The sequence below is a fragment of the Symphalangus syndactylus genome, chromosome 17, assembly GCF_028878055.3.
Source record: "Symphalangus syndactylus isolate Jambi chromosome 17, NHGRI_mSymSyn1-v2.1_pri, whole genome shotgun sequence".
In the NCBI taxonomy this organism is placed as follows: Eukaryota; Metazoa; Chordata; class Mammalia; order Primates; family Hylobatidae; genus Symphalangus; species Symphalangus syndactylus.
Window position 1 is genome coordinate 41,493,319 of NC_072439.2, and position 26,689 is coordinate 41,520,007.

At 39.4% G+C, this 26,689-nt stretch overlaps 1 protein-coding gene across 1 annotated transcript in view; it reads left to right on the forward strand.

Annotated features, from left to right (window-relative positions):
* Nucleotides 1-26,689, forward strand: part of MUC19 (mucin 19, oligomeric) — a 180,576-nt gene that overhangs the window by 122,345 nt on the left and 31,542 nt on the right. The window contains exons 92-144 of the mRNA XM_063619954.1: nt 361-414; nt 537-590; nt 1,122-1,175; nt 1,321-1,365; nt 1,589-1,642; nt 2,253-2,297; nt 2,563-2,616; nt 2,763-2,816; nt 3,720-3,764; nt 4,663-4,695; nt 4,958-5,011; nt 5,155-5,208; nt 6,077-6,130; nt 6,585-6,614; nt 6,883-6,936; nt 7,074-7,127; nt 7,632-7,685; nt 7,783-7,836; nt 8,527-8,580; nt 8,710-8,763; nt 9,473-9,526; nt 9,669-9,722; nt 10,596-10,649; nt 11,139-11,171; nt 11,436-11,489; nt 11,627-11,680; nt 12,330-12,383; nt 13,152-13,205; nt 13,347-13,400; nt 13,811-13,891; nt 14,113-14,166; nt 14,310-14,363; nt 15,225-15,278; nt 16,304-16,357; nt 16,495-16,548; nt 17,050-17,103; nt 17,202-17,255; nt 18,030-18,083; nt 18,231-18,284; nt 19,031-19,084; nt 19,239-19,289; nt 20,158-20,211; nt 20,715-20,747; nt 21,009-21,062; nt 21,200-21,253; nt 21,767-21,811; nt 21,909-21,962; nt 22,444-22,488; nt 22,925-22,978; nt 23,398-23,430; nt 23,853-23,906; nt 24,794-24,847; nt 25,331-25,354. Of these exons, the coding sequence (XP_063476024.1) occupies nt 361-414; nt 537-590; nt 1,122-1,175; nt 1,321-1,365; nt 1,589-1,642; nt 2,253-2,297; nt 2,563-2,616; nt 2,763-2,816; nt 3,720-3,764; nt 4,663-4,695; nt 4,958-5,011; nt 5,155-5,208; nt 6,077-6,130; nt 6,585-6,614; nt 6,883-6,936; nt 7,074-7,127; nt 7,632-7,685; nt 7,783-7,836; nt 8,527-8,580; nt 8,710-8,763; nt 9,473-9,526; nt 9,669-9,722; nt 10,596-10,649; nt 11,139-11,171; nt 11,436-11,489; nt 11,627-11,680; nt 12,330-12,383; nt 13,152-13,205; nt 13,347-13,400; nt 13,811-13,891; nt 14,113-14,166; nt 14,310-14,363; nt 15,225-15,278; nt 16,304-16,357; nt 16,495-16,548; nt 17,050-17,103; nt 17,202-17,255; nt 18,030-18,083; nt 18,231-18,284; nt 19,031-19,084; nt 19,239-19,289; nt 20,158-20,211; nt 20,715-20,747; nt 21,009-21,062; nt 21,200-21,253; nt 21,767-21,811; nt 21,909-21,962; nt 22,444-22,488; nt 22,925-22,978; nt 23,398-23,430; nt 23,853-23,906; nt 24,794-24,847; nt 25,331-25,354 (2,703 nt within the window). The remainder of the gene's footprint in view (nt 1-360; nt 415-536; nt 591-1,121; nt 1,176-1,320; nt 1,366-1,588; nt 1,643-2,252; nt 2,298-2,562; nt 2,617-2,762; nt 2,817-3,719; nt 3,765-4,662; nt 4,696-4,957; nt 5,012-5,154; nt 5,209-6,076; nt 6,131-6,584; nt 6,615-6,882; nt 6,937-7,073; nt 7,128-7,631; nt 7,686-7,782; nt 7,837-8,526; nt 8,581-8,709; nt 8,764-9,472; nt 9,527-9,668; nt 9,723-10,595; nt 10,650-11,138; nt 11,172-11,435; nt 11,490-11,626; nt 11,681-12,329; nt 12,384-13,151; nt 13,206-13,346; nt 13,401-13,810; nt 13,892-14,112; nt 14,167-14,309; nt 14,364-15,224; nt 15,279-16,303; nt 16,358-16,494; nt 16,549-17,049; nt 17,104-17,201; nt 17,256-18,029; nt 18,084-18,230; nt 18,285-19,030; nt 19,085-19,238; nt 19,290-20,157; nt 20,212-20,714; nt 20,748-21,008; nt 21,063-21,199; nt 21,254-21,766; nt 21,812-21,908; nt 21,963-22,443; nt 22,489-22,924; nt 22,979-23,397; nt 23,431-23,852; nt 23,907-24,793; nt 24,848-25,330; nt 25,355-26,689) is intronic.

Sequence of the window (26,689 nt, forward strand, 5' to 3'; positions counted from 1 at the left end):
TGATTTGCATATGCTATATTGTGAAATTCAGAGAAAAAGACTAGGCAGTCATTATATTGCCTTCCTATTTCCTGAGCTTACAAGGGCTTTCGTTAAAGCATCGTAACGTAAAACCATGACAGACAAATAGGTAATATGGGGAGAACATTGCAATTTCCCCGCCAAAAAGAAGGACATTATGGTTGAGAACTGTCTCAGTAAAATTGCTGTGGAAAGAAATGTTGCATGGGACAAATACGAATTACTTCTAGCACTGCAACTGTCAGAGTAATAATTTGCTTCTAAGTGGGGATTTGAGATCCCTATTCAAATCAGTGGACGAACAGCTGAACTAGTGACACCATCTCTTTGTTATTGTAGGTATTACTAGTGTAGTCTCTGGAAAAACACTGAAACCTGGAAGTTACAAGACAAGCGAGTCTGAAAATACATGCAAAATCTGGACATGGGCACCTTGGTTGACATACTCTGCCCACAGCACTGTGTATAGTCTCCCAAACCTTAATCTTTACCCCTTCCTTTCTTTTCTTTCTCAGGTGCCACAACTTCCATAGTAGGGGGTGACACCAGCCGAGCAGAACATCCAGGAGGTGAGCTTTTTACTCTAAGGCCTTGGTGCTTTTATCAAATCCCTGTTCTCTGCAGTGAAGACATGGGTGTGAAAGTGGGTAGAGGAAAGGAGCCTGCATTTCCCTTGGAAATACAACATGCCAGAGTCAAAACCTGGCTGTGCCTAGGAATTCCCTGGTCTCACCTGACTTCTCTCTCTGGATTTCCAGGAGCCCGGGCTTGCAGAGCTAGTTATTATGTAGCAGGGATGAGGGCAAGCTGCTGGATAACCCCTGCTTCTCAGAGTCCCTGATCCTTTTATTCAATTTGCCTTTTTCCTAAAGTGTTTACTAACATCTTTCACACTGACTTATTTATTACGTTTATTGTTCATTGCTGGCCTCCAGCTACTGGAATGTAAGGTGCATTAGGAGAGAGGTCTTTGAACATTTTGCTCACTGATACATCCCAAGGGCCTAAAACAATATCACATGAAAGAGATATTTAATAAAGCTTAGTTGAAAGGTGAAATGGATTATTTGAAGATTTTTTCACTCCACTTGCCTTAATAGGTACAACTGTGGTTTCACCTGGAGTCAGCAGCAGTTCACAGAGCTCCAGGCCAGGTAGGAAGGACTAAATACAGTCCTCATATGTGAAGATTAGAGTTAACAAGTTCTATTTTCAAATTATCAGTATCAAAATGCCTGAAGTAATTGACGAGTAAAATTCAGAAAGATGAATCTGTCATCTGCTTTTTTTCTCCTGAAGGCTCCTCTGTCACACCAGAGAGCTCAGGATCTGAAAGTGAAACAGGTGAGGAGGAGATAAGGTTACCATCCACATTCAGTGTGCTCTATGGAAAGGGAACCCCAGGAGCAACAGGCCAGGACATGAAGTGGTAGTCACTTATAGTTCATTTCGTTACAAAACAGAGGCTTTCAGGAACATTCTTCCAGTGGATTAAAGGCACATAGCTATTTCCACAACTGATTTAGAAGGTAATGCCATGTTGATCCCTTTCTTTTTCCACTTTTAGTTACTACAGAAGAATTCTCTGGGACAACCACTATATCTAGAACTTCCCACCCCGGTAGGTTAACAAGCAGGAAATCTCCATGTTTAACCACATAATATAGTTATTAGAGCTGCTTTGATGAAATACCAACCTCATTGTTTTCTCAATATCCCAAATTCTGATCTCACCATTCATCACTTCCTCTCTCAGAGGCCACAACTTTAACAGAAGGCCGCAGCGTTCCTCCGTCTGGATCCAGCCCCAGTGGGAATGAGCAGAGCGCAGCTTAGGGTTTAGCATAAATTGTGACTTTCCCTAGGCTCGCCTGTTGGGAGTGTGTTTTCCTAGGTAGTGGTTTGCATTGACTTTCAGTATTTTCTTACACTGAACATATTCTGGAAAACTCTTAAAACCAACATCTAGCCCCACAGCTGTAACTTTCTAAAGAGGAGCTGGTGGTACTGTCAACATAACAGACTTCTCCTGCAAAGTCATGTATACCACTATCGTGTAGGGGGAGGGGAGCTGAAAAATATTGTATTTCTGGAAAGAAAACAACATAAATTCTCGAAGCAGGCATATCCTATATAAAAGTTTTCTTACTCAAAAAAGCAATAATGATATGAAATATTTTCCAGTGTTCTTGGCACATGAAAATATTGTTCTGGTTTTCATCCCATGGCAGGCACCCCTGCAGCCTCAGGAGGCCAAGAAACTGGGAGCCTGACAGGTGAATGGGAGGGAAAGCCACCCTGCTTCCTTGTCTGGGAGTGAATGTATGAAATTCAGTGAGGGGCCTCAATTTGGGCACATTACTATTTCCATTGCCCTTTTAATGCTATGGGTCATAGCAAAGGCATATGATTCTCAGTTAATCAGGAAGCAGTGAAAGGGCCCTTTGATATGACAAAGATACACCCAGATTCCTTCTGGAGGCAGGTCTTCAGAAGACAAACACAAGTCACTGTGATGATCTCAGACCCTTTGTGTTTCAGCCACCTCCGTGGTAGCTCCTGGCACAACCATTGCACCTGGCAGTTCCGACACAGGTGAGTCCCTGAGGTGGCAGATTCCTCCAGGAGTCCATCTATGACAAATTCTCCTCCACTGTTATCCTGCGTAGGAGAACCACTGTACATTTTCCATGGTCTTGAAATATTGTTCATCACTCCTGTCCTGCTTTCCTCTTTCTCAGAGGCCACAACTTCTGTAGGAGAAAGAGAAACAACAAAAGCTGAAATAATCACAGGTGAGCTCTGTTAAGGTATTAACTATTCCTAAAACCTTCCCAAGAATCTGGCCTGAAATATGTAAACACTTTTTGAATTTCCCAGAATTAGCATATTAAGGAAAATCTAACAGATGTCCAATATTTGACATCAATAAATCCAGTACAGACCTTTCAACTTTTCCTCCTTATGTCTTGCACTGTGGGTCTATGGATCCTTCATCACAGCATCATGAGACCCATTCCCTGACAGTTACATCGATGATTTGGGCCCAAGTATGCATTGCTATCATTAAACCCTAAGAAAGGGACTAGTGGTGGAGGACTTTCTCTGAGAACAAATCACAGTAAACTTGCTCAGGGAATATGTTTCATGGGCAAAGTGTGGATTCACTCTCAAAATTAAAGTCCAGAGAAATTAATTTCCTGGTATATTAAAGAAACAAACATTTAATTTGTTTTATTATTAAGAGCCCATGCCTGTTAAATTAAGGACCGCAAATTGACCAATTACAATCCTTTCTTACTTCAGGTACTACTGAGGGCATCTCTGGGAAAACTCTGTAAGCTGGAAGTTCCCACACAGGTCAGGAACTCTGAACATGGCCTCTTGGCCATGTGATCTCATTGCTCAACCCCCACTTATGAGTGAGAACAAGCAGTGTTTGGTTTTCCGTTCCTGTGTTAGTTTGCTGAGGATGATGGCTTCTAGCTCCATCCATGTGCCTGCAAAGGACATGATCTCATTCTTTTTTATTCAGCTTGACGTTTCTATCATTTTTCTCCTTTAATTATACATGATGCTTATTTTCTGTATCCCCTCACTAGAAAGCTTCATGAAGTCAACTGATTATTAAAATACCCTCAAGTTGCATGAAAGAGTTCTACTTATAAAGATAAAACCATGCTTTGTTTCTCCTGTAGACACTTCTGTCACAGCAGGGGGCTATGTCTCTGGAAGGCAAACAGGTCAGGGTGATTTAAAGCCCTATTCTCCCCTTGCCTTGTAGTGAAAGGGAAACCCAGTAACCACACATCTATCCCATGTTGGCCTGGGAAGCCCAGTGCTAAGCAGCTGTTAATTTTTTCTTCTATAGAAATAGTGTCCTCAGGAATGGGCTTCTAGTACTTTAGGGCCACATTGATGCTTCCAAGCTTAGTTGGGGAGATAATACTCTATAGTTCCATTTTCCTTTTATGCATTTTAGGTACCACTGGAGAATTATCTGGAACAACCATTATATCTGAAACTTCCACCACAGTTAGTTTAACAAGAAGGAAATGCCTCTTATTTAATGTGACATGTCACAATATCTCTTTTATGACTGCTATGATAAATTATACCCCCAAATCCCCTCCAGTATTCCAAATTCCCAGACTTCACTATTCTATTTTTTCCCTCAGAAGCCACAACTTCCATTGTAGGGAGTGGTACTGCTGGAACTGAACTCAAAACTGGTGACAATAAACAGCCCATACTTTGGCCTCGTAAGGATTAGTACTCTCAAGCTTTCCTTGAGAGAGTTTGTGTTTCATTTAGAGACATTGCAAGTAATTCAAAATAGGATTGCTGTTATTTATTTGTTTATTTATTTAGAAAAACTACCAATCCTAGAATTGAGCCTCCCTTCATCAAGTCAGAGGGTGGGATGGGATTTTTCCATTGTGTTACAAGTCTCACCAGCATTTGAGCTGGAAACCAGAAAGTTTTCTGTGTGGATGTGCGTGAAGTAGAGAAGAGCCTCACGGAAACAGGGTGCATGCATCCATACTTGTGTAGCCCACAGTTGGCTTGCCCAACATTTTCTCCTAGCTCTGAAGTTTCAACACATTTAAACCTTTCTTCCCCCCTCTTTCTATCTTACAGCAGGCATCACTGCAGCAATAGGGAAGCAAGCAGGTGAGCACTGGGAAAATGCATCTAGTTTCTCTTTTGTCAAATTTTCAGTTGTGTTTGTACTTGAAACATTGTCTCTCTATCTCCTTTTGTTATGAACTGCTGAAAGCAGGAAATACATCTAGTTTTCCACCTTCCTTGTGCTCAGAGAAAGAGATTTCTGTTATGGCAAATACATACAGAAATACAGCATATCCCTTTTAGATTTGGGCCCTTATTTGACGTACTCGTTCACTATGATCACCTCAGTCTCTTTGTGCTTCAGGCACCTCGGAGGTAGCTCCTTCCACAACAGTTGCCCCTGGAAGTTTCAGCACAGGTGAGTCTACTCTGTGGTGGGGAGTCCTTTCACGGGTGCTTGCTGCAGTAACATGCCTTTACTTTTGGTGCTTCTATGCAGGAGCTCCACTGTTCCATTCCATGCCCCCTGAATCTTTTCCATTTATGTCTTTCTTCTCCAAGCAGTGACAGCTTCTCCTGGAGCAACTGGAATTACTGGGATTACAACAACTACAAGTAAGAATTGACAATCCACTACCTCCTTCCCAGTAGGTCACATTGCCTCAATCACATCTACCGTTTGTACTTCCTGTGAAGAGCCTTTTCGTTGGAAAAAAAAAAAAAAAAACCACTATTCCAAATAGGCAAGATTTTACCCAATACATAAATGTCAGACACTGAAATGCTTTTATCTTCCTTTCCTCTGCTTCAAGGAGACTTCACCATGGAGCTAAGTCACTGAGCATCAGTTGTGTGGTTGGAGAGAAAGGTCTTTCTTTCCCTCAGTGATATATAAAGGAAATAATAGCTATTAACATTTTTCTCATTAAATATTCTATAGAAACGGTGCATGCAAAACATAGAGATTAACTCCTGGTCTAGAAATCTCTGAAAGAGCTTCCCGACACATTAACAAAACAGAGTTCCCTGAGCCCATCAAAGGTCGTTTTCTTTTCATTATATGTAAACAATAAAAATATTGATTCCTATCACTCTAAGTTCCAATGTGGTAGCCACTGGCAAAACTTTTACACATGAAAAATCTAATACTTAAAGCAATAAAGAATGATTATAGTAATGAGCATATTGATCATTTATGAGTTCCTTACTATATCCACTTTTTTAATTAGAGGTTTAAATATCTTATTCCAATTAAGAAATACCTAAGGTCCAATTAAGAAGATAAATTTACAAGTGATGTATCTCTCAGTTTTAACAATTAAACATATATTTATGTTTTTCATTACTTTCAAAGTCAGAAGGCCTTCTTTTCTGACTTAATAGAAAGTGTCCAGCCATTTCGAATTGAGATTATCTCATGTAATGACATCAGCTTAGCTCCTCTCTCTTTCTTAATACTCAATTAATTTTGGTTTTCTTCAAGAGATCACAACTTCCCTAGGAAGAAGTGGCATCACTGGAGCAGAAATAAAATCAGGTAAAGACTTTGACGTATTTATGTCCATTGTTGTATTTTGATAAACTTCTAGAGGAAATTTTTTTTAATGAGCTTTTAATTTGGAAATAAATTTAAATCATAGAAAATTATTACAGATAATGTAGAGAATCCCTTTAATACGGAGTGTGGTTTTAAATTTCCTTTGAGGCTATAGTATTTCAAGGAAACAGAGTTTCTTCTTGGATTTGAATTTGTAAACTCTTGAGCCCAAAGTTCCTAAAGTCTTTCCCTTCGGGAGACTAACCTCAGGATTCTAGGTCTCTGGAGAGGAGAGATGCAATAATACCTCTGGCTTTGAAGTGGCTTTCCCTTTGAAAAGAGCATAGTCTGTATAACATTAGTGTCCTGTTCATAGATAAAAATTTAAGATTTTCTTTCTTCTTTCTTCTTCTTTCCTTCTCCTCTTCTTCTCCTAATCTGTTTTCATGTGGAGCCACCACTGGAGCACCAGGAAGTAGGACAGGTAAACTTGGGGAAAGCCTTTCATAGGACCTTCAACATTGACATAATAATAATCATTATGATGAAGGCGGGCTGTTGCTTACTGCATTAACCTTGGCCTTGTAAAGAAACACAATAAATCTAAAACATGGTTGACCTTATGTCAGTTATAAGTCCAGGAAGTGTGTTTTCTTGCTTCAAAGTCACAAATAGACCCACTGTTGGCCACATTTTTCGAAGGGTCACAAAAGAGTTCCCATGTAGATCTTTCTCTTTTCTTTCCTACCTAGGCACAGCTGGAGTGCCCTCTGCTACAACAGTCTCCTCTGGGACCTCCAACTCAGGTAAAGCACCAGGCTGGGAGGAACCGCTGCTTGGAAAGGGCTCCTCAATGAGGTGTCTGCCTGAGTGACCCTACCATGCTTTTCTCAGATGCTTCTAATCTTTGCCCTCACTGCTGTTCTTTGTCCCTGTTTTGCAGAGGCCACAACTTCTGTAGGAGAAAGTGGAAAAACAGGAGCTGAAACAATCACAGGTTAGCTCTGTTAAGGAACTAAGTTTACTTTGTTATAATTTCCCATGTCTTGATAGAAATGTGGCAAAAGTTTTTAAGTTTTCTATATTTGGCATATTAGGCAAAAATTTAGCAGATGTTCAATATTTAATATCGATAAATATAGTTCAGATACTTCAACGTTTTCCCCTTATGTCTTTTACCTTGGCTCTTGGAACCCTTCATCCAGGCATCATGGGGCCTATTCCCTGACGGTTATATAGGTGACTTTGGCCCAAATCTATCTTTCTGGACCGAAATTCTAAAAATAAAATTCAGTGGCAGAGGACTTTCTCTGTAAACTTGCTGAGGGAATTATAGGTTCTATGGGCAATGGATGGATCAACTCTTAAAAATATAAACTCCAGAGAAATAAATGTTCTGTTTTATTAAAGAAAAGAATTTGTTTTTTTTCTTTAAGAGCCTATGCCCATATCATGAGGAGCAACAAACTGACCAACTGACCTCAATCTTTTCTTTTTTCAGGTACTACTGAGGGCATCTCTGGCAGAACTCTGGAGGCTAAAAGTGCCCACACAGGTCAGGAATTCTGAGCATGGCCCTTTGGGAAATACAGGTTATGGGGCCATAGAATGTCCAGGGCAGTCTTCATACCTCTAATTCCTTTCTCTCTCAGAGGCCACAACTTTCCCAGGAGGCAGCGGAACCACCCAAGCAGGACCACCCAGAGGTGAGCTTGTCAGGCTTAGGCCTGAGGCTCTCATCATGTCTCTATCTGGTAGCTACAGAGAACAAATAGTGAAGGCATTTGAAGTAGGGCCTGCATTTTATTCTGGTCCATATGGCGTCCTGTCAACCTGGTCAGTTATTCTGCTCTTGAATTTCATGACCTTGGATAGTATTTCATATATTTTAGCCTCCCAGGACTTCCTATTCCCCTACCCAGGTTGCTTTTTCACTCACAGCTTGATACTTTTTTATCATTTTTCTCATATACTTACACATGATGTTGATTTCCTCTCTCCTCTCACTAGAAAGCTTCATGAAGACAACTGATTATTAAAATGCCCCAAGTTGTATCACACAGTCCTGCTTATAAATATAAAACAATGATTTTTTCATCCCCTCTGTCACACCAGGGGGATAAATTCCTAGAAGTGAAACAGGTCAGGTTGATTTAAACCCTATTTTTCTCTTGCCTCATAGTGAAAGGGAATCCCAGAAGCAACACATCCATCGCATCATGTTGGCCTGGAAAATGAAGTGCTAGGAAGTTGTTCATTTTCCATTCGCTATAGAAATAGAGTGTCCATAGGAGAGGGCTTCCGGTGCTTTAGGGCTACATTGATGCTTCCAAGCTTAACTGGAGACAAAAATACTCTATTCCTTTATTTCTTTTTTTTTTTTTTTTGCATTTTAGTTACCACTGGAGAATTGTCTGGAATGACCTTTATATCTGGAAGTTCTAACACAGGTAGCTTAACAAGAAATGCCTCTTATTTCAATATCAGATGTCATTTTTTTTTAAGGCTTCTCTGATAAAATATCTTCTTGTAGTATTCTAAATTCCCAGTCTTTTTCATTCTCCTCTTTCTTCCATCAGAGGCCACCACTTCCACAGAAGGGACTGGTACTTCTGGAACTGGATTCACAACTGGTGAGAAGAAACAGCCCATGATTTGGCATCATAAGTATTAGGTCTCTCAAGCTTTTCTAGAGAGAGTTTGTGTTTGTGTTATTTAGGGACATTGCAAGTGATTCAAAATAGATTTGCTAGTGGAGGTACGTTTTTTTTTTTTGAAAATCCACTAATTCTAAAGTGGATCATTACTGCTTCATTTCTGAGGATATGATGCACTTCATTTATGTTACAACTCTCGCTAGCAGTTTAGGTGGAATTCAGAAAGTTTTCAGTGCATGTGTGTGAAACAGAAAAGAGCTCTATGGAACCAGAACACATACATTTAACGTGTATATTTGAACAAAAATGCTGGCTCAATATTTTCTCCTGCATGTGAAGTTCAATGCATTCAAACTCTTTTTGCTCCTCTTTCTATCTCAGAGCAGGCATCACTGCAGCACCAGGGAAGCAAGCAGCTGAGCATTGGGAAAATGCATCTAGTTGCTCTCTAGTTTCTCTTTTATCAAATTTTCAGTTGTGCTTCTACTTGGAAACATTGTATCTCCTTTTGCTATGAATTGTTGAAAGCAGGCAAATACATCAAGTTTTCCACCTGCCTCGTGCTCAGAGAAAGAGGATTCTGTTATGGCAAATAAATACAGAAATACAGCATCTACCTTTTAGATTCAGGTCCTCATTTGACTTATTCATTCACTGTGATCACCTCAGTTTCTTTGTGTTTCAGGCACCTCAGAGGTAGCTCCTGCCACAACAGTTGCCCCAGGAAGTTTCAGCACAGGTGAGTCCAGTGTGTGGTGGGGAGTCCTTTCATGGGTGCTTGCTGCAGTAACATGCCTTTACTTTTGGTGCTTCTATGCAGGAGCTCCACCGTTCCATTCCATGACCCTGAATCTTTTCCATTTGTGTCCTTCTTCTTCCAGCAGCCACAACTTCTCCTGGAGCAACTGGAATAACTGGGGTTACAACAACTACAAGTAAGAACTGACAATCCACTACCTCCTTCCCAGTAGGGTCACCTTGCCTTGATCACATCTACCATTTGTACTTCCCGTATAGGGCATTTAAAAAAAAAATTTACAAATAGGCCAGATTTTACCTAATATGTAAAAGTTGGACACTCAAATGCCTTTATCTTCCTTTCTTCTGCTTCAAGGAGACTTCACCATGGAGCTAAGGCACTGAGCATCAGTTGTGTGATTGGAGAGAAAGGTCTTTCTTTCTCTCAGTGATATATAAAGAAAATAATAGCTATTAAAATTTTTCTCATTAAATAATCTATAGAAATTGTATATGAAAAAATATAGATTAACTTCAGGTTCTAGAAGCCTCTGAAAAATGCTTTTTGACACATTAAGACAACACAGATTAACCTCACCCCATCGAAGGCCATTTTCTTTTCCTTATGTGTAAAGAGTAAAAATATTGATTCCTATACTTCTCTAATTACAAGTTCCAATGTAATAGCCACTGGAAAAATTCTTACACATGAAAAGTCTAATACTTAAAGCAATAAATAATGATGATAATAGTAATGAGCATGTCGATCATTTATGAGTTCCTCACTGTATCTGCGTTTTAAATTAGAGGTTTACATATCTTATTCCAGTTAAGAAATATCTAAGGTTCAATTAGTAAAATAAATTTGTAAATGATGTGTCTTCCCATTTTCACAATTAAATTTGTATATTTATGGTTTTCATTGCTTTTAAAGTCAGAAGTCCTTCTTTTCTGACTTAATAGAAAGTGTCAAGACATTTTGAATTGAGATTATCTCATGTAATGACATCAGCTTAGCTCATACCTCTTTCTTAATACTCAATTAATTTTGGTTTCTTTTCATCTTTTAGAGACCACAACTTCCCTAGGAGGAAGTGGCACCACTGGAGCAGAAATAAAATTAGGTAAAGACTTTGGAGTATTTATGTTTATTGTTGTACTTTGATAGATTTCTTAGAGAAAATTTTTTAATGAGCTTTTTATTTGAAAATAAATTTAAATTACAGAAAATTATCATAGATAATGCAGAGAATCTTTTTAATGTGGAGTGTGGGTTTAAATTTCCTTTGAGGCTGTAATATTTCAAGGAAACAGAGTTTGTTCTTGGATTTGGATTTGTAAACTCTTGAGACCAAAATTTCTAAAGTCTTTCCCTTCTGAGAGACTAACCTCAGGCTTCTAGGTCTCTGGAGAGGAGACTTGCAATCATAGCTCTGGTTTTGAAAAGGGCATAGTCTGTATACCATTAGTGTACTGATTTCTACAGTGTAGAAATCATTAAGATGTCATGTTTTAGTTTAGAGATAAAAATTCAAAATTTGTCTTTCTTCCTTCTTATTCTTTCTTGTTTTCTCCTCTTCTTTCTTCTCCCTTTCTCTTTTGCTTTTCATTAGGAACCACCACTACAGCACCAGAAAATAGGACAGGTAAACTTGGGGAAAGGCTTTCATAGGACCTTCAACTTTGAACAAATCTTGATAATAATAATCAGGGCAGGAATATTAGCCACTGCATTACCCTTGGCTTTGCAAAGGCACACGATAAACCTGAAACCTGTTAGTCCTCATGTCAGTTATAATTTCAGGAAGTGTGCTTTCTTGCTTCAAAGTCACAAATAGACATACTGTTGGCCACATTTTTCCAAGGGTCATGAAAGAGTTCCCATATCCATCTTTCTCTTTTCTACCTAGGCACAGCTGGAGTGCCCTCTGGTACAAGAGTCACCCCTGGGAGCTCCAACTCAGGTAAAGCACCAGACTGGGAGGAACCACTGATTGGAAAGGGCTCCTCAGTGGGGTGTCTGCCTGGGTCATCCTACCATACTCTTCTCAGATGCTTCTAATCTTTGCCCTCACTGCTCTTCTTTTTCCCTGTTTTGCAGAGGCCACAACTTCTGTAGAAGAAAGCGGAATAACAAGAGCTGAAGTAATCACAGGTGAGTTCTGTTAAGGAACTAAGTGTACTTTGTTATCATTTCCCATGTCTTTCTTGAAATATGACAAAAGTTTTTGAATTTTCCGTATTTGGCATATTAGGCAAAAATTTAGCAGATGTTCAAAATTTAACTCAATAAATATGGGTCAGACACTTCAACATTTTCTCCTTGTTTCTTGTGCCTTGGCTGTAAAATCCCTTTGTCAGGATATCATGGGGCCCATTCCCTGACAGCTATATATGTGACTTAGGCCCAAATCTTTCTGTATCTAAACCCTAAAAAATGGAACTTGGTGGTAGAGGACTTTCTGTGTAAACTTGCTGAGGGAATTATAGTTTATATGAATAATATATGGATTAAGTCTTAAAATACAAACTGCAGAGAAATAAATTTTCTGTTGTATTGAAGAAAAAAGCTTTTTTTTTTCTTTAAGAGTCTATGCTTATATCATAAGGGGCAACAAATTGACCAACTGTCCATGATCCTTTCCTATTTGGGGTACTACTGAGGGCATTTCTGGCAGAACTCTGAAAGATGGAAGTGTCCACACAGGTCAGGCATTCAGAACATGGCCCCTTGGCCAATACAGCTTATGGGACCCCAGAATGTCCTGTGCAGTCTTCATACCTCCAATTCCTTTCTCTCTTAGAGGCCACAACTTTCTCAGGAGGCAGCGGGGCCACCCGAGCAGGATTACCCAGAGGTGAGCTTGGCAGGCTGAGACCTGGGGCTCTCATCATCTCTCTGTCAGGGTGGGTACAGGGAACAAATAATGTGAAGGCATTTGAAGCAAGGGCCTGCATTTTCTCCTCAGCCATACTGTGTCATATCAACCTTGGTCAGGTATTAGACTTGTAAATTTCATGACTTGGATTGTCAGCCAAGCTGTCTGCACTATTCTAGTTTATGGAGACATTATTTTTTTCTGATTAAACATACTAGAAAATATTTCATATATTCCAACCTTCCAGGACTTCCTATTCCCCTTACCCAGCCTTTCCACTCACAGCTTGATACTTTCTATCATTTTTCTGATATACTTACACATGATGTTTGTTTCCTCTCTCCCCTCACTAGAAAGCTTCAGGAAGACAACTGATTATTAAAATGCCCCAAGTTGTATCACACAGTCCTACTTATAAATATAAACAATGATTTACATCTCCTGTAGATACCTCTGTCACGCCAGAGGGATATGTTCCTGGAAAGGAAACAGGTCAGGGTGATTTAAAGCCCTGTTCCCCCCTTGCCTCAGTGAAAGGGTATCCCAGCAGCAACCTGTCCATCGTGTGGGCCTGGAAAAGGAAGTGATAGGAAGGTGATCATTTTCCATTCTCTATAGAAATAGTGTCCGCAGGAGAGGGCTTCCAGTGCTTTAGGGCTACATCGATGCCTCCAAGATTAATTGGAGACAAAATGCTCTGTTGCTTTATTTCCTTCCTCCCAACTTTTTTTTTTTTTGGCATTTTAGGTACCACTGGAGAATTTTCTGGAATGACCATTATATCTGGAAGTTCTAACACAGGTAGCTTAACAAGAAGTAAATTCTTATTTAATGTCAGCTGTCATATTTCTTTTATGGCTTCTATGGTAAAGTAATATCCTAATATCTTCTTCCAGTATTCTAAATTCCCAGCCTTTTTCATTCTCCTCTTTCTTCCATCAGAGGCCACCACTTCCACAGAAGGGACAGGTACTTCTGGAACTGGATTCAAAATTGGTGAGAAGAAGCAACCCATGATTTGGCATCATAATTATTAGGTCTCTCAAGCTTTTCTTGAGAGAGTTTGTGTTTATTTTATTTAAGGACAATGCAAGTGATTCAACATAGATTTGCTGGTGGAGACACATTTTTTTAAATCTACTAATTCTAAAGTGGAGCATTACTGTTCCATTTCTGAGGATGGGTTGGAATTTCTCCATTTGTGTTACAACTATTGCTAGCAGTTTAGGTGGAATTCAGAAAGTTTTCAGTGTTGTGTATGTGAAACAGAAAAGAGCCCTATGGACCCAGGACACATGCATTTATAAGTGTATACGTGAACAAAAATGCTGGCTCAGTATTTTCTTTCTTATGTCTCAAGTTTTAATACATTTAAACCTTTTTTCCCTCCTCTTTCTACCTCACAGCAGGTATCACTTCCGCCCCAGGGCAACAAGCAAGTGAGCATTGGGGAAATGCATCTAGTTTTGCTTTTATCAAATTTCCAGGTATGCCTGAAGTTGCGCACAATTTCTATGTGCTTTGGTTTGAATTGTTGAAAGCAGGCAAATACATGTAGTTCACCATCTGCCTCATGCTCAGTGAGAGATTTCTGTGGTGGCATATAAATAAATAAATATATACATACATAGAGCATATTCCTTTTAGATTCAGTTCTTCATTTGATTTACTCATTCACCATGATCACCTCAGTCTCTTTGTGTTTCAGGCACCTCTGGGGTATCTCTTGCCACAACAGTTGCCCCTGGAAGTTTCAGCACAGGTGAGTCCACAGTGTGGTGGGGAATCCTTTCATGGGTACTTGCTATGATAATATGGTTTTCCTTTTGGTGCTTTTATGCAGAATAACCACCTTTCCATTTTAAGTCCCCTAAATCTTTTCTATTTATGTTCTTCCTCTCTTAGCAGCCACAACTTCTTCTGGAGCAAGTGGAATAACTGGGGCTGGCCGCACCTCAGGTAAGCACTGACGAACCACCACCTGCCTCCCAGGAGACAACGTTGCCTGAATTGCATCTACTGTTTGTACTGTCTGTGAAGAGCATTTTTCTGAAGAAAGATTATCACATAGGCAAGATTTTATCTAATAACTAAAGGCCAGACACTCAAACTTTTTAACCTTCCTTTCCTCTGCTTCAAGGAAACTTCACCATGGAGGCAAGGCACTGAGAATCAGTTAGGAGATTGAAGATAAATGTTTTTCTTCCTCTCATTCATATTTAAATGAAGTGATTGAGTTATTGACATTTTATTCATTAAATATTCCCTGAGATCCAAATGATGTGTAGAAAACATATACAGATTAACTCTTGCTTCTAGAAACCTCTGAACAGAGCTTGTTGACACATTGAGGAAACATAGTTTTCTTATCCCATCCTAGGCCATTCTCTTTCTCATTATGGGTGAAGAATTGAGACATTGATTCCTATTTCTAATTCCACAATGGAATTACTACACACTGGTAGTCACTGGCAAAATTTTTTCTCATGAAAAGTCTAATACTTAAAGCAATAAATAATGATGATAATAGTAATGAGCGTATTGATCATTTATGATTTCCTTGCTATATACGTATCGTGTTTTACATACCTTATTACCATTGCAACTAACTAAGGTCCAAAGAAGATCCATGAGTTAAAAATGGACAATTAAACCTGTGTCTTGAAGATAAACACTTTTACATGGAAAAGGGTTTCTTTTCTGACTTAGTAGTAGATGACAAGACGTTTTGAATTGTATTTGTCTCATGTAGTCTCATCAGCTTAACGCACCTCTCTTCCTTCATACTCAATTAATTTTGGTTTTCTCTCCATCTTTAAGAGACCACAGCTTCTCTAGGAGGAAGTGGTACCACTGGAGCAGAAATAAAATCAGGTGAAGATTTGGGTATTTTCATTATTTATTGTTACAGTTTGATTCCAAGTTCATGGATTCCTTAGGGAAAACGGGTTTTTTAAGCCTTTTATTTTGAAATATTACATTATGTAAAATGTGCAAAGATAAAGCAAAGAATCCCTTTCATGTGGAATGAAGTTTTTATATCCTTTGGGGGCTATAGTATTTCGGGGAAACCAGCAATACTTTTTGGATTCGGATTTGGAACCACTTGGCCCCAAATTTCCTAATGGCTTTCCTTTCTCAGGGACTAACCCCTGGGTTCTAGGCCTCTTGAGAGAGCAGATACAATAGCTCTGGCTCCGAAATGGTTCTTCCTGTGAAAAAAGCTTAGTCTGTATTACATTACAGTACTGACTTCTATTCAGCATAGAAATCATTAAGATGTCACATTTTAGTTCAAAGAAAAAATTCTAAATCTTTCTTCTTCTTTATTCTCTGCCTCTTCCTCCTCCTTTTTCCTTTCTTCTTGTTCCCCTGTCTTTCCTCTCCTCCTGTTCCTTTCTTCTGTTTCTCTACCTCATCCTCTTCCTTCTTCTTTTTCTCTCTCTTCATACTTTTTTTCCCTCTTCCTTCTCCTCTTTCTCCTCCTCCTCTTCCTCCTCCTCTCCTCTGCCTCCTCCTCCTGCTTCTTCTCCTCCGGCTTCTTTTTTTCTTCTCTGCCACTTCTTTCTTCTCTTCTTCCTCCTCCTTCTCCTCTTCCTACTCCTCTTATCTTCCTCCTCCTCCTTCTCTTCTCCATTTTCTTTTCATTAGGGAAATATGGAAAAAGCCTTTATGATCTTTAACCTTGGCAAAGATTGGCAGGTATATTAGCCATGGTGTTAACCTTGGCTTCGCAAAGGCAAATGGTAGACATGCAACACGTTTATCTTTCTGTCAGTTATAGGTCCAGAATGTATCTTTTGCTGTTTCAAAGTCACAGACAGACTTGTTGCTCACATTCTTCCAGGGATCGCAAAATTGTTCTCATGTTGATCTTTTTTTTTTTTTTTCCCACCTAGGCACAGCTGCAGTGCCCTCTGGTACAACAGTTGCCCCTGGGAGCTCCAACTCAGGTAAAGCGCCAGGCTGGGAGGAACCAGTACTTGGGAAGGGCTCCTCAGTGAGGTGTCTGCCTGGGTGATCCTACCATACTCTTCTCGGATTCTTCAAATCTTTGTCCTCACTGTTATTCCTCTTCTCTCATTTGCAGAAGCCACAACTTCTGTAGGAGAAAATGGAAAAACAAGAGGTGAAATAATCACGGGTGAGCTCCGTTAAGGAACTAAGTGTACTTTGTAATAACTTCCCATGTCTCACTTGAAATATAGCAAAATTCTTTGACTTTCTAACATTTGGCATATTAAAAACATATTTAGCAGATGTTCAATATTTAACATCAATAGATACGGTTCCAACACTTCAACGTTCCCTCCTTGTGTTTTGTTCCCTGTGTCAAAGGCCTCTTCATCAGGCTAGCATGGGGCTCATTCCCTTGCAGTTACAGAGGTGACTTGGCCTGAATCTATCTTCCTGTAACTAAACCCTAAAAAAAGGGTCTCAGTGGTGGAGGACTTTCTGTGTAAACTCACCGAGGGAATTATATATTCCACGAGCAATATATGGATAAACTCTTAAAACTAGAAAGCCCAGAGAAATAAATGTACTGGTATATTGAAGAAACAAAGTTATTATCTTTCCTTTAAGAGCCCATGCCCATTTCATGAGAGGCAACACATTGACCAGCTGACCACCTTTCTTATTTCAGGTACTACTGAGGGCACCTCTGGCAAAGTTCTGGAACCTGGAAGTGCCCACACAGGTCAGGAATTCTGAACATGGCCCCTTAAGCAATATCAGCTTTGGGAAACCCAGAATGTCTTGTCTAGTCTTTATATCTCCAATTCCTTTCTTTCTCAGAGGCCACAACTTTCCCAGGAGGCAGTGGAACTACCCGAGCAGGACCGCCAGGAGGTGAGCTTGTCAGGCTGAGGCCTGGGGCTCTCATCATCTCTCGATCTGGGTGGCTGCAGTGAACAGTAATGGACAGTAACGCAGTGAAAGTCTTTTGAGGGAGGGTCCTGCATTTTCTCTGTGGCCATAGTGTGTCATATCAACCTGGTCAGTTATTCTGCTTGTGAATTCATGACCTCAGATGTCTCAGCCAGGCTGTCTTCAGTGTCCTGGCTTACTGAAACAATTTTTTTCTGATATGAAGTATGAGGGTATATTGCATATATTCCAACTTTCCAGGACTTCCACCTCTCCTTACCCAGTTTTCCTTTCCACCCACAGTTTGAGACATTTTCTATCATTTTTCTCATTTACTTACACATGATATTTGTTTCTCTCTCCCCTCCTACAAAACTTAATGAAAACAACTGATTATTAAAATGTTCCAAGTTGTATCAAAGAGTCCTACTTATAAATATAGAAGTGTGCTTTGTTTCTCCCATAGGCACCACTGTCACACCAGGGGCATATGCTCCTGGAAGGGAAACAGGTCAGGGTGATTTAAGCCTTATTGTTCCCTTGCTTCATAGAGAAAGGGAAACCCAGTAGCAACACACACAGCCCAGGTTGGCCTGGAAAATCAAGCACTTGGAGATTGTTCATTTTCCATTCTCTACAGGGATACAGTGTCCTCAGGAAAGGGCTTCCAGTACTTTAGGGCCACACATGGATGCTTCCAAGCTTAACTGGGGAGAAAATGATCTATTGCTCCATTTCCCTTTGTTGGCATTTTAGGTACCACTGGAGAATTGTCTAGAACGACCATTATACCTGGAAGTTCTAACACAGGTAGCTTAACAGGAAGGGAATGCCTCTTATTTAATGTCAGATGTCATGATATCTCTTTTAGGGATGCTATTATAAAGTAATACCCCAATATCCACTGCAGTATTCCAATTCCCGTATGTCACTATTCTCCTACTTTTTTTTCCTCAGAGGCCACAACTTCCACAAAAGGGACTGGTACTTCTGGAACTGGCTTTAAAACTGGTGAGAATAAACAGTCCATGATTTGGGGTCATCCAGATTAGGAATCAAGCTTCTCTTAAGAGTATTTACATTTTATTTAGGTACACTGCAAGCAATTAAAAATGAATTTGCTATAGAAATAGATTTTTTTTTTGAAAATCTACTAATTTTAGAATTGAGCCTCACCGCTCCAGGTCTGAGAATGGGTTGAGATATCTCCAGTGGTGTTACACCTATCACTAGAATTGGAGCTGGAATTCAGAATGTTTTCCTTGTGTGTGTGTGTGAGTGTGTGTATGTGTGTGAAATAGAAAAAAATTCCATGGAACCAGGATGCATGCATGCATATCTGTGTATCTGTATATGGGTAAAACTTTGCTTTGTCAATATTTTGCCCTACATCTAGTTTGCAGCACATTTAAACCTTATTTCCCCTTCTTTCTATCTCACAGCAGGCATCACTGTGCCAGAGGAGCAAGTTTGTCAGTGTTACGGAAATGCATCTAGTTTCCCTTCTATTAAATTTCCAGGAGAAGCACCTGAAGTTGCAAACAGTATTTCTCTATTTGCTTTGGTTGTGCATTGTTGAATGCAAGCAAATACATCTAGTTCACCCTCTGCCACAACCTCAAAAAAAGAGATTTCAGTTTTGGCAAATAAATACATTATATCCCTTTAAGAGTCAGGTCTTCACTTGACTTACTGAGTCATAATGGTCAGTAAGTCAAATGAAGACCTGACTCGAAAAGAGGTATAATGTGTTTCAGGCACCTCTGGGGTGGCACCTGGCACAACAGTTTCCTCTGGAAGTTTCAGCACAGGTGAGTCCACAGTTTCTTTACTGATTCCACAGGAATCGTTTCTTGAGTGCTTGCTACAATAATGTCTTCCCTTTGGTGCTTCTATGCAGAAGCACCACCATTCCATCCCTAGGCCCCTGAATCTTTTTCATTTATGTCCCTCCTCTCTCAATAGCCACAATTTCTCCTGGAGCAAGTAGAATGACTGGGACTGGACCCGCTGCAGGTAAGCACTGATGAACTACTAACTGCTTCCCAGTAGACAAGGTTAGCTGAATCACATCTACTGTTTGTACCTCCTGTGAAGAGCATTTTCTGAACAAAGATTACTGGTTAGGCAGGATTTTACCTAATAACCAAATGTCAGATCCTCAAACTCTTTTATCTTCGTTTCCTCTGCTTCAAGGAGACTTCAGTATGGAGCTAAGGCACTGAGAATCAGTTGGGTGATTAGAAAGAAATGTCTTTCTCTCACTGATATCTAAAGGAAGTAATTGAGTTATTGGAATGGTTGTCATTAAATATTCTATGAGATATAAATGGTGTGAAGAACATATATAAATGAACTCTTGATCCCAGAACTCTGAAAAGAGCTTGTTGACACGCTGAGAAAACATAGCTCCCTTACCCCATTGTAGGCCATTTTCTTCTCATTATGGGTAAAGATTGAGATATTGATTCCCATGGTTCTCTAATACCAAGTTCATTTTTGATAGCCACTGGCAAAATTCTTGCACATGAAAATTATAATATTTAAAGCAATAAATGATGATGATAGTAGTGAGCATATCTATCATTTATGAGTTCCTTACTGTATACCCTTTTTTATTAAGAATTCTACATATCTTATTCCATTTAAGAAATAACTAAGGTCCAACTAAGAACCATGTGAGTTAAAATGTTTTATCTCCCTATTTTAACAATTAAATGTGTATATTAAAGGTTTCCATCACTTTTACAGTCAGGAGGTCTTCTTTTCTGACTTAGTAGGTGACAAGACATTTTGAATTGGGCTTATCTCATGTAGTGACATCCACTTGCTCATCCTTCTTCCTTAATACTTAATTAATTTTAGTTTTCTTTTCATCTTTAAGAACCCACAACTTCCCTAGGAGGAGGTGGCACCACTGGAGCAGAAATAAAATCAGGTAAAGACTTTGGGGCATTTATATTTATTGTTGTATTTTGATAGATTTTGTAGAGAAAAACTTTTTTTAATGAACTTTTAATTTTGAAATAATTTTAAGTTACAGAAAATTTCCATTGATAATGCAAAAATCACTTTAACATGGAATGTGGTTTTAAATTTCCTTTAAAGCTATAATATTTTAAGGGAAACAGAGATTCTCCTTGGATTTGGATTTGTAAATATGTGGGCCCAAATTTCCTAAAGGCTTTGCCTTTTCAGATACTAACCTCAGGTGTCTAGGACTCTGCAGAGAAGGGTTACAATAATAGCTCTGGCTCTGAAATGGTTTTCCCTTTGAAAAGAGCATAGTCTATATAACATTAGTGTACTAGCTTCAAATCAGTGTAGAAGTCATTAAGATGCCCATATTTTAATTTGGAGATAAAAATTCAAAAATTTTTTTCTTCCTTCTTTTTTTTTCTTTCCTCCTCCTTCTTCTCCTTCTCTTTTGCTTTTCATTAGGAGCCACCTCTGGAGCACCAGGAAGTAAGACAGGTAAACTTGGGGAAAGCCTTTCAAATGAACTTCAACGTTGGCAAAAAAAAAAAAAGTCAGGACAAGCATATTAGCCATTGCGTTAACCTCGGCCTTGCCAAGGAACACGATACACATGGAAAATGCCTCTCCTGTCAGTTATAGGACCAGGAAGCGTCTTTTCCTGCTTTGAAGTCACAGATGGACATGCTGTCAGCCGCATTCTTTCAAGGGTCATAAAAGGGTCTCTATGTTGATCTTTCTCTTTTCTTTCCTGCCTAGGCACAGCTGGAGTGCCCTCTGCTACAACAGTTGCCCCTGGGAGCTCCAACTCAGGTAAAACACCAGGGTGGGGGGAACCAGTGCTTGGAAAGGGCTCCTCAGTGAGGTGTCTGCCTGGGTGATCCTACCATGCTTTTCTCAGATTCTTCAAATCTTTGCCCTCACTGCTATTCTTTTTCCCTCTTTTACAGAGGCCACGACTTCTTTAGGAGAAAGTGGAAAAACAAGAGCTGAAACAATCACAGGTGAGCTCAGTTAAGGAACTAAGTGTACATTGATATGATTTTCCGTGTCTTGCTAGAATATGGCAAAAGTCTGAATTTCCCATATTTGGCATATTAGAAAAACATTTAGCAGATGATCAATATTTAACATCAATAAATATAGTTCAGACACTTCAACATTTCCTCAGTATGTCTTGTGCTTTGGGTCTAAGGACCCTTCATCAGGGCATCATGGAGCCCATTCTCTAACAGTTACAGAGGTGACGTGGGCCCAAATCTATCTATCTGTAACAATACCCTAAATAAGGAACTCCATGGTAGAGGACTTTCTCTATAAACTTGCCAAAGGAACTATATGTTCCATGGGTAATATATGGATTAACTCTTAAAAACAAACAAACAAACAAAAAACAGAAACTCTAGAGAAATAATTTTTCTGGTGTATTTAATAATTTTTTTTTTCTATAGGAGTCTATAACCATTTCATTAATGACAACAGATTGACCAACTAATCACAATCTTCTCTTATTTCAGGTACTACTGAGGGTAAAACTCTGGCAGCTGGAAGTGCCCACACAGGTCAGGAATTCTCAACATGGCCGCTTGGGCAATACAGCTTATGGGGCCCCAGAATGTCCTGTGCAGTCTTCATACATCCAATTCCTTTCTTTGTCAGAGGCCACAACTTTCTCAGGAGGCAGCGGGACCACTCAAGCAGGACCACCGGAAGGTGAGCTTGTTAGGCTGAGGCCTGAGGCTCTCATCATCTCTCTATCTGGGTGGATACAGGGAACAAATAATGTGAAGGCTTTTGAGGGAGGGGGAATTTTCTCTGGGGCCATATTGTGTCCTATATCTGGTCAGTTATTCTGCTTGTGATTCCATGATCTCAGATGGCTCAGCTAGGCTGTCTTCAGTACCCTGGCTTACGGAGACATTTTTTTCTGATATGAGGCTTGAGAGTCTATTACATGTATTCCATCCTTGCAGAACATCCAGCCGTCCTTTACCCAATTTACCTTTCCACCCACAGCTGGACACTTTCTATCATTTTTCTCATTTAGCTACACATGATGTTTATTTCTTCTCTCCCCTCACTAGAAAGCTTCATGAAGTCAACTGATTATTTAAATTCCCCTATAGCTGTATCAAATAGTCCTGCTTATAAGGTTAAAACCTTAAGCAGGATTTCTCCTGTATTTCTCCTGTAGGCGCTTCTGGCACATCAGGAGGATATGTCCCTGGAAGGGAAACAGGTCAGCATGATTTAAACCCTATTCCACTTTGCCTTATAGTAAAAGGGAAACCCAGCAGCAGCACATCCATCTCAGGTTGGCCTGGAAAATGAAGTGCTAGAAGTTGTTCATTTTCCATTTGCTACAGAGACAGAGTATCCTCAGGAAAGGGCTTCCAGTGCTTTAGGGCTACATTGATGCTTCCAAGCATAAATGGGGAGAAAATGCTCTATTGCTGCATTTATCCCTTTTGCTTTTTAGGTACCACTGGAGAATCTTCTGGAACAACCATTATATCTGAAAGTTCTAACACACATAGCTTAACAGGAATAAAGTGCCTCATATTTAATGTCAGATGTCATGATATCTCTTTTAGGGCTGCTATGATAAAATAACACCCCAGTATCTCCTCAGTATTCCAAACTCACAGACTTCTCTACTCTATTTCTTCCCTCAGAGCCCACAACTTCCATTGAAGAAACTGGAACTTCCAGAACTATATTCAAAACTGGTGAGACTAAAAAGCCCATAATTTGGGGTCATCTAGATTAGGTCTTTTAACTTTCCTTGAGGGTGTTTGTGGTTTTTATAAAGACACTGCAAGTGATTCAATACAGGTTTGTTATTAGGGAGAAATCTTTTTTGAAAGACTACTTATTCTAAAATTGAGTCCCCCTTCATTGAGGCTGAGGATGGGATGGGATTTTCCCATTTTGTTACTAGTATCACCAGCATTTGAGCTGGAAGTCAGATAGTTTTCTGTGTGTACATGTGTGAATGTGTGTGAGGTAGGAAAGTGCCCCATGGAACCAGGGTGCATGCATGCATATGTGTGTATGTATCTTACAATTGGCTTTCCCAAGATTTTCTCCAACATCTGAAGTTTCAACACATTTAAATCTTTTTTCTCTTTTCTTATGTACCTCACAGTAGGCATCACTTCAGCCCCAGGGAGGCAAGCAGGTGAGCATCCAGAAAATGCATCTAGTTTCCCTTTTATCAAATTTGTAGTTGTGCTTGAAGTTGGAAACATTTTCTATGTGCTTTGGTTATGAATTTTTGAAAGCAGGCAAATATATGTATTTCACCATCAGCCACATGCTCAGAGAGAGATGTATGTTGTAGGAAATAAATAAATACATAAATACAGCATATCCCTTTAAGATTTGGGTCCCCTCAATCCCTTTGTGTTTCAGGCACCTCTGTGGTGGTGCCTAGCACAACAGTTCCCTGGAAGTTTCAGCACAGGTGAATCCACTGTGTGGTGGGGAATCCTTTTATCGGTGCTTGCTATAGTATCTTCCTCTTGAGTGTTTCAATGCAGAAGCATCACCATTCCATTCCATCCCCCTGAATCTTTTCCATTCATGTCCTTCCTCTGCCAGAAGCCACAACTTCTCCTGGAGCAAGTGGAATGACTGGGGTTAGAACCACTTCAAGTAAGCACTGACAATCCACTACCTCCTTCCCAGTAGACAACATTGCCTCAATCACATGTAGTATTTGTATTTCCTGTAAAGAGTCTTTTTTGAACATAGATTACCAGATAGGCAGGATATTACCTAAATGACTAAAGGCCCGACCCTCAAATTCCTTTGTTTTTCTTTCTTCTGTTCAAAGGAGACTTCACCATGAAGCTAAGGCACTGAGAATCAGTTGTGTGATTGGAGAGAAATGGTTTTATTTCTCTCATTGATATCTAAACGAAATAATTGAGTTATTGAAAGTTTTGTCATTTAAATTTTCTGTGAGACAGAAATGGTGCATGGAAAACATATATACGTTAAATCCTGGTTCTAGAAACCTCTGAAAAGAGCTTCTTGGCACTTTGAGAAAACACATAGTTCCCACACCTTCATGATACGACATGTTCATTCTCATTATGGGTAAAGAATTCAGATTTTGATTCCTATCACTTTCTAATTCCAAGTTTCAATGTGGTAGCCACTGGCAAAATGCTTGCATGTGAAAAATCTAATACTTAATAAATAAGGATGATAATAGTAATAAGCACATCAATCATTTATGATTAATTTCAGTTCTGACTATATACCTTTTGAAATTAAGTTTAAATAACTTATTCCAATTAAGAAACACTTAAATTTCAATTAAGGACAATATGATTTGAAAATATTTTATCTCACCATTTAACAATTAAACTTGGATATTGAAGGTTTCCATCATGTTTACAGTCAGAAGGATTTCTCTTCTGACTTAACAGTAGGTGACAAGACATTTTGAATTAGGCTTATTGCACATCTTGACATCCACTTAGCTCATCCCTCCTTAATATTCAATTAATTTTGGTTTTCTTTCCATCTTTAAGAGACTACAACTTCCCTAGGTGGAATTGGCACCACTAGAACTGAAATAAAATCAGGTAAAGATTTTGCAGTATTCATTATCTATTGTTGCATTTTGATAGATTTCTTAGAGGAAACATTTTTTAACAATGAGTTTTTAAGTTACAGAAAATTTGCATTGATTATGCAAAGAATCGCTTTAATGTGGAGTGTACTTTTAAATTTCTTTTAAGGCTATAATATTTCAGAGGAAACAGAGTTTCTTCTTAGATTTGGATTTGTAAACATGTGGGCCCAAATTTCCTGAAGGCTTTCCCTTCTTAGAGACTAACTTCAAGGTTCTAGGCCTCTGGAGAGGAGAGCTGTAGTAGCTTCGGCTCTGAAATGATTTCCCTTTGAGCAGAGCATAGCCTGCATATATCATCATAGTGTGGACTTGTATTCAGCACAGAACCCATTAGGTTGTCATGTTTTACTTCAGAGATTAAAATTCAAAATTTTCTTTTTTCTTCTCTTTCTTTCTTTCTCATCCTTTTTCTTCTTCTTTTTCTTTTTATTAGGAGCCACCACTGGAGCACCAGGAAGTAAGACAGGTCGATTTCAGAATTGCCTTCTTTTTATTACTATACTTTAAGTTCTAGGGTACATGTGCACAATGTGTAGGTTTGTTACATATGTATACATGTGCCATATTGGTGTGCTGCACCCATTAACTCGTCATTTAGCATTAGGTATATCGCCTAATGCTATCCCTTCCCCCTCCTCCCGCCCAATGACAGGCTCCAGTGTATGAAGTTCCCCACCCTGTGTCCATGAGTTCTCATTGTTCGATTCCCACCTATGAGTGAGAACACGTGGTGTTTGGTTTTCTGTCCTTGCGATAGTTTGCTCAGAATGATGGTTTCCAGCTTCATCCATGGCCCTACAAAGGACATGAACTCATCCTTTTTATGGCTGCATAGTATTCCATGGTGTATATGTGCCACATTTTCTTAATCCAGTCTATCATTGATGGACATTTGGGTTGGTTCCAAGTCTTTGCTATTGTGAATAGTGTTGCAGTAAACATACGTGTGCATGTGTCTTTATAGCAGCATGATTTATAATCCTTTGGGTATATACCCAGTAATGGGATGGCTGGGTCAAATGGTTTTTCTAGTTCTAGATCTTGAGGAATCGCCACACTGTCTTCCACAATGGTTGAACTAGTTTACAGTCCCACCAACAGTGTAAAAGTGTTCCTATTTCTCCACATCCTCTCCAGCACCTGTTGTTTCCTGATGTTTTAATGATCGCCATTCTAACTGGTGTGAGATGGTATCTCACTGTGGTTTTGATTTGCATTTCTCTGATGGCCAGTGATGATGAGCATTTTTTCATGTGTCTGTTGGCTGCATAAATGTCTTCTTTTGAGAAGTGTCTGTTCGTATCCTTCACCCACTTTTTGATAGGGTTGTTTGATTTTTTCTTGTAAATTTGTTTACGTTCTTTGTAGATTCTGGATATTAGCCCTTTGTCAGATGGGTAGATTGTAAAAATTTTCTCCCATTCTGTAGGTTGCCTGTTCACTCTGATGGTAGTTTCTTTTGCTGTGCAGAAGCTCTTTAGTTTAATTAGGTCCCATATGTCAATTTTGGCTTTTGTTGCCATTTCTTTTGGTGTTTTAGTCATGAAGTCTTTGCCCATGCCTATGTCCTGAATGGTATTGCCTAGGATTTCTTCTAGGGTTTGTATGGTTTTAGGTCTAACATTTAAGTCTGTAATCCACGTCGAATCAATTTTTGTATAAGGTGTAAGAAGGGATCGAGTTTCAGCTTTCTACATATGGCTAGCCAGTTTTCCAGCACCATTTATTAAATAGGGAATCCTTTCCCCATTGCTTGTTTTTGTCAGGTTTGTCAAAGATCAGATTGTTGTAG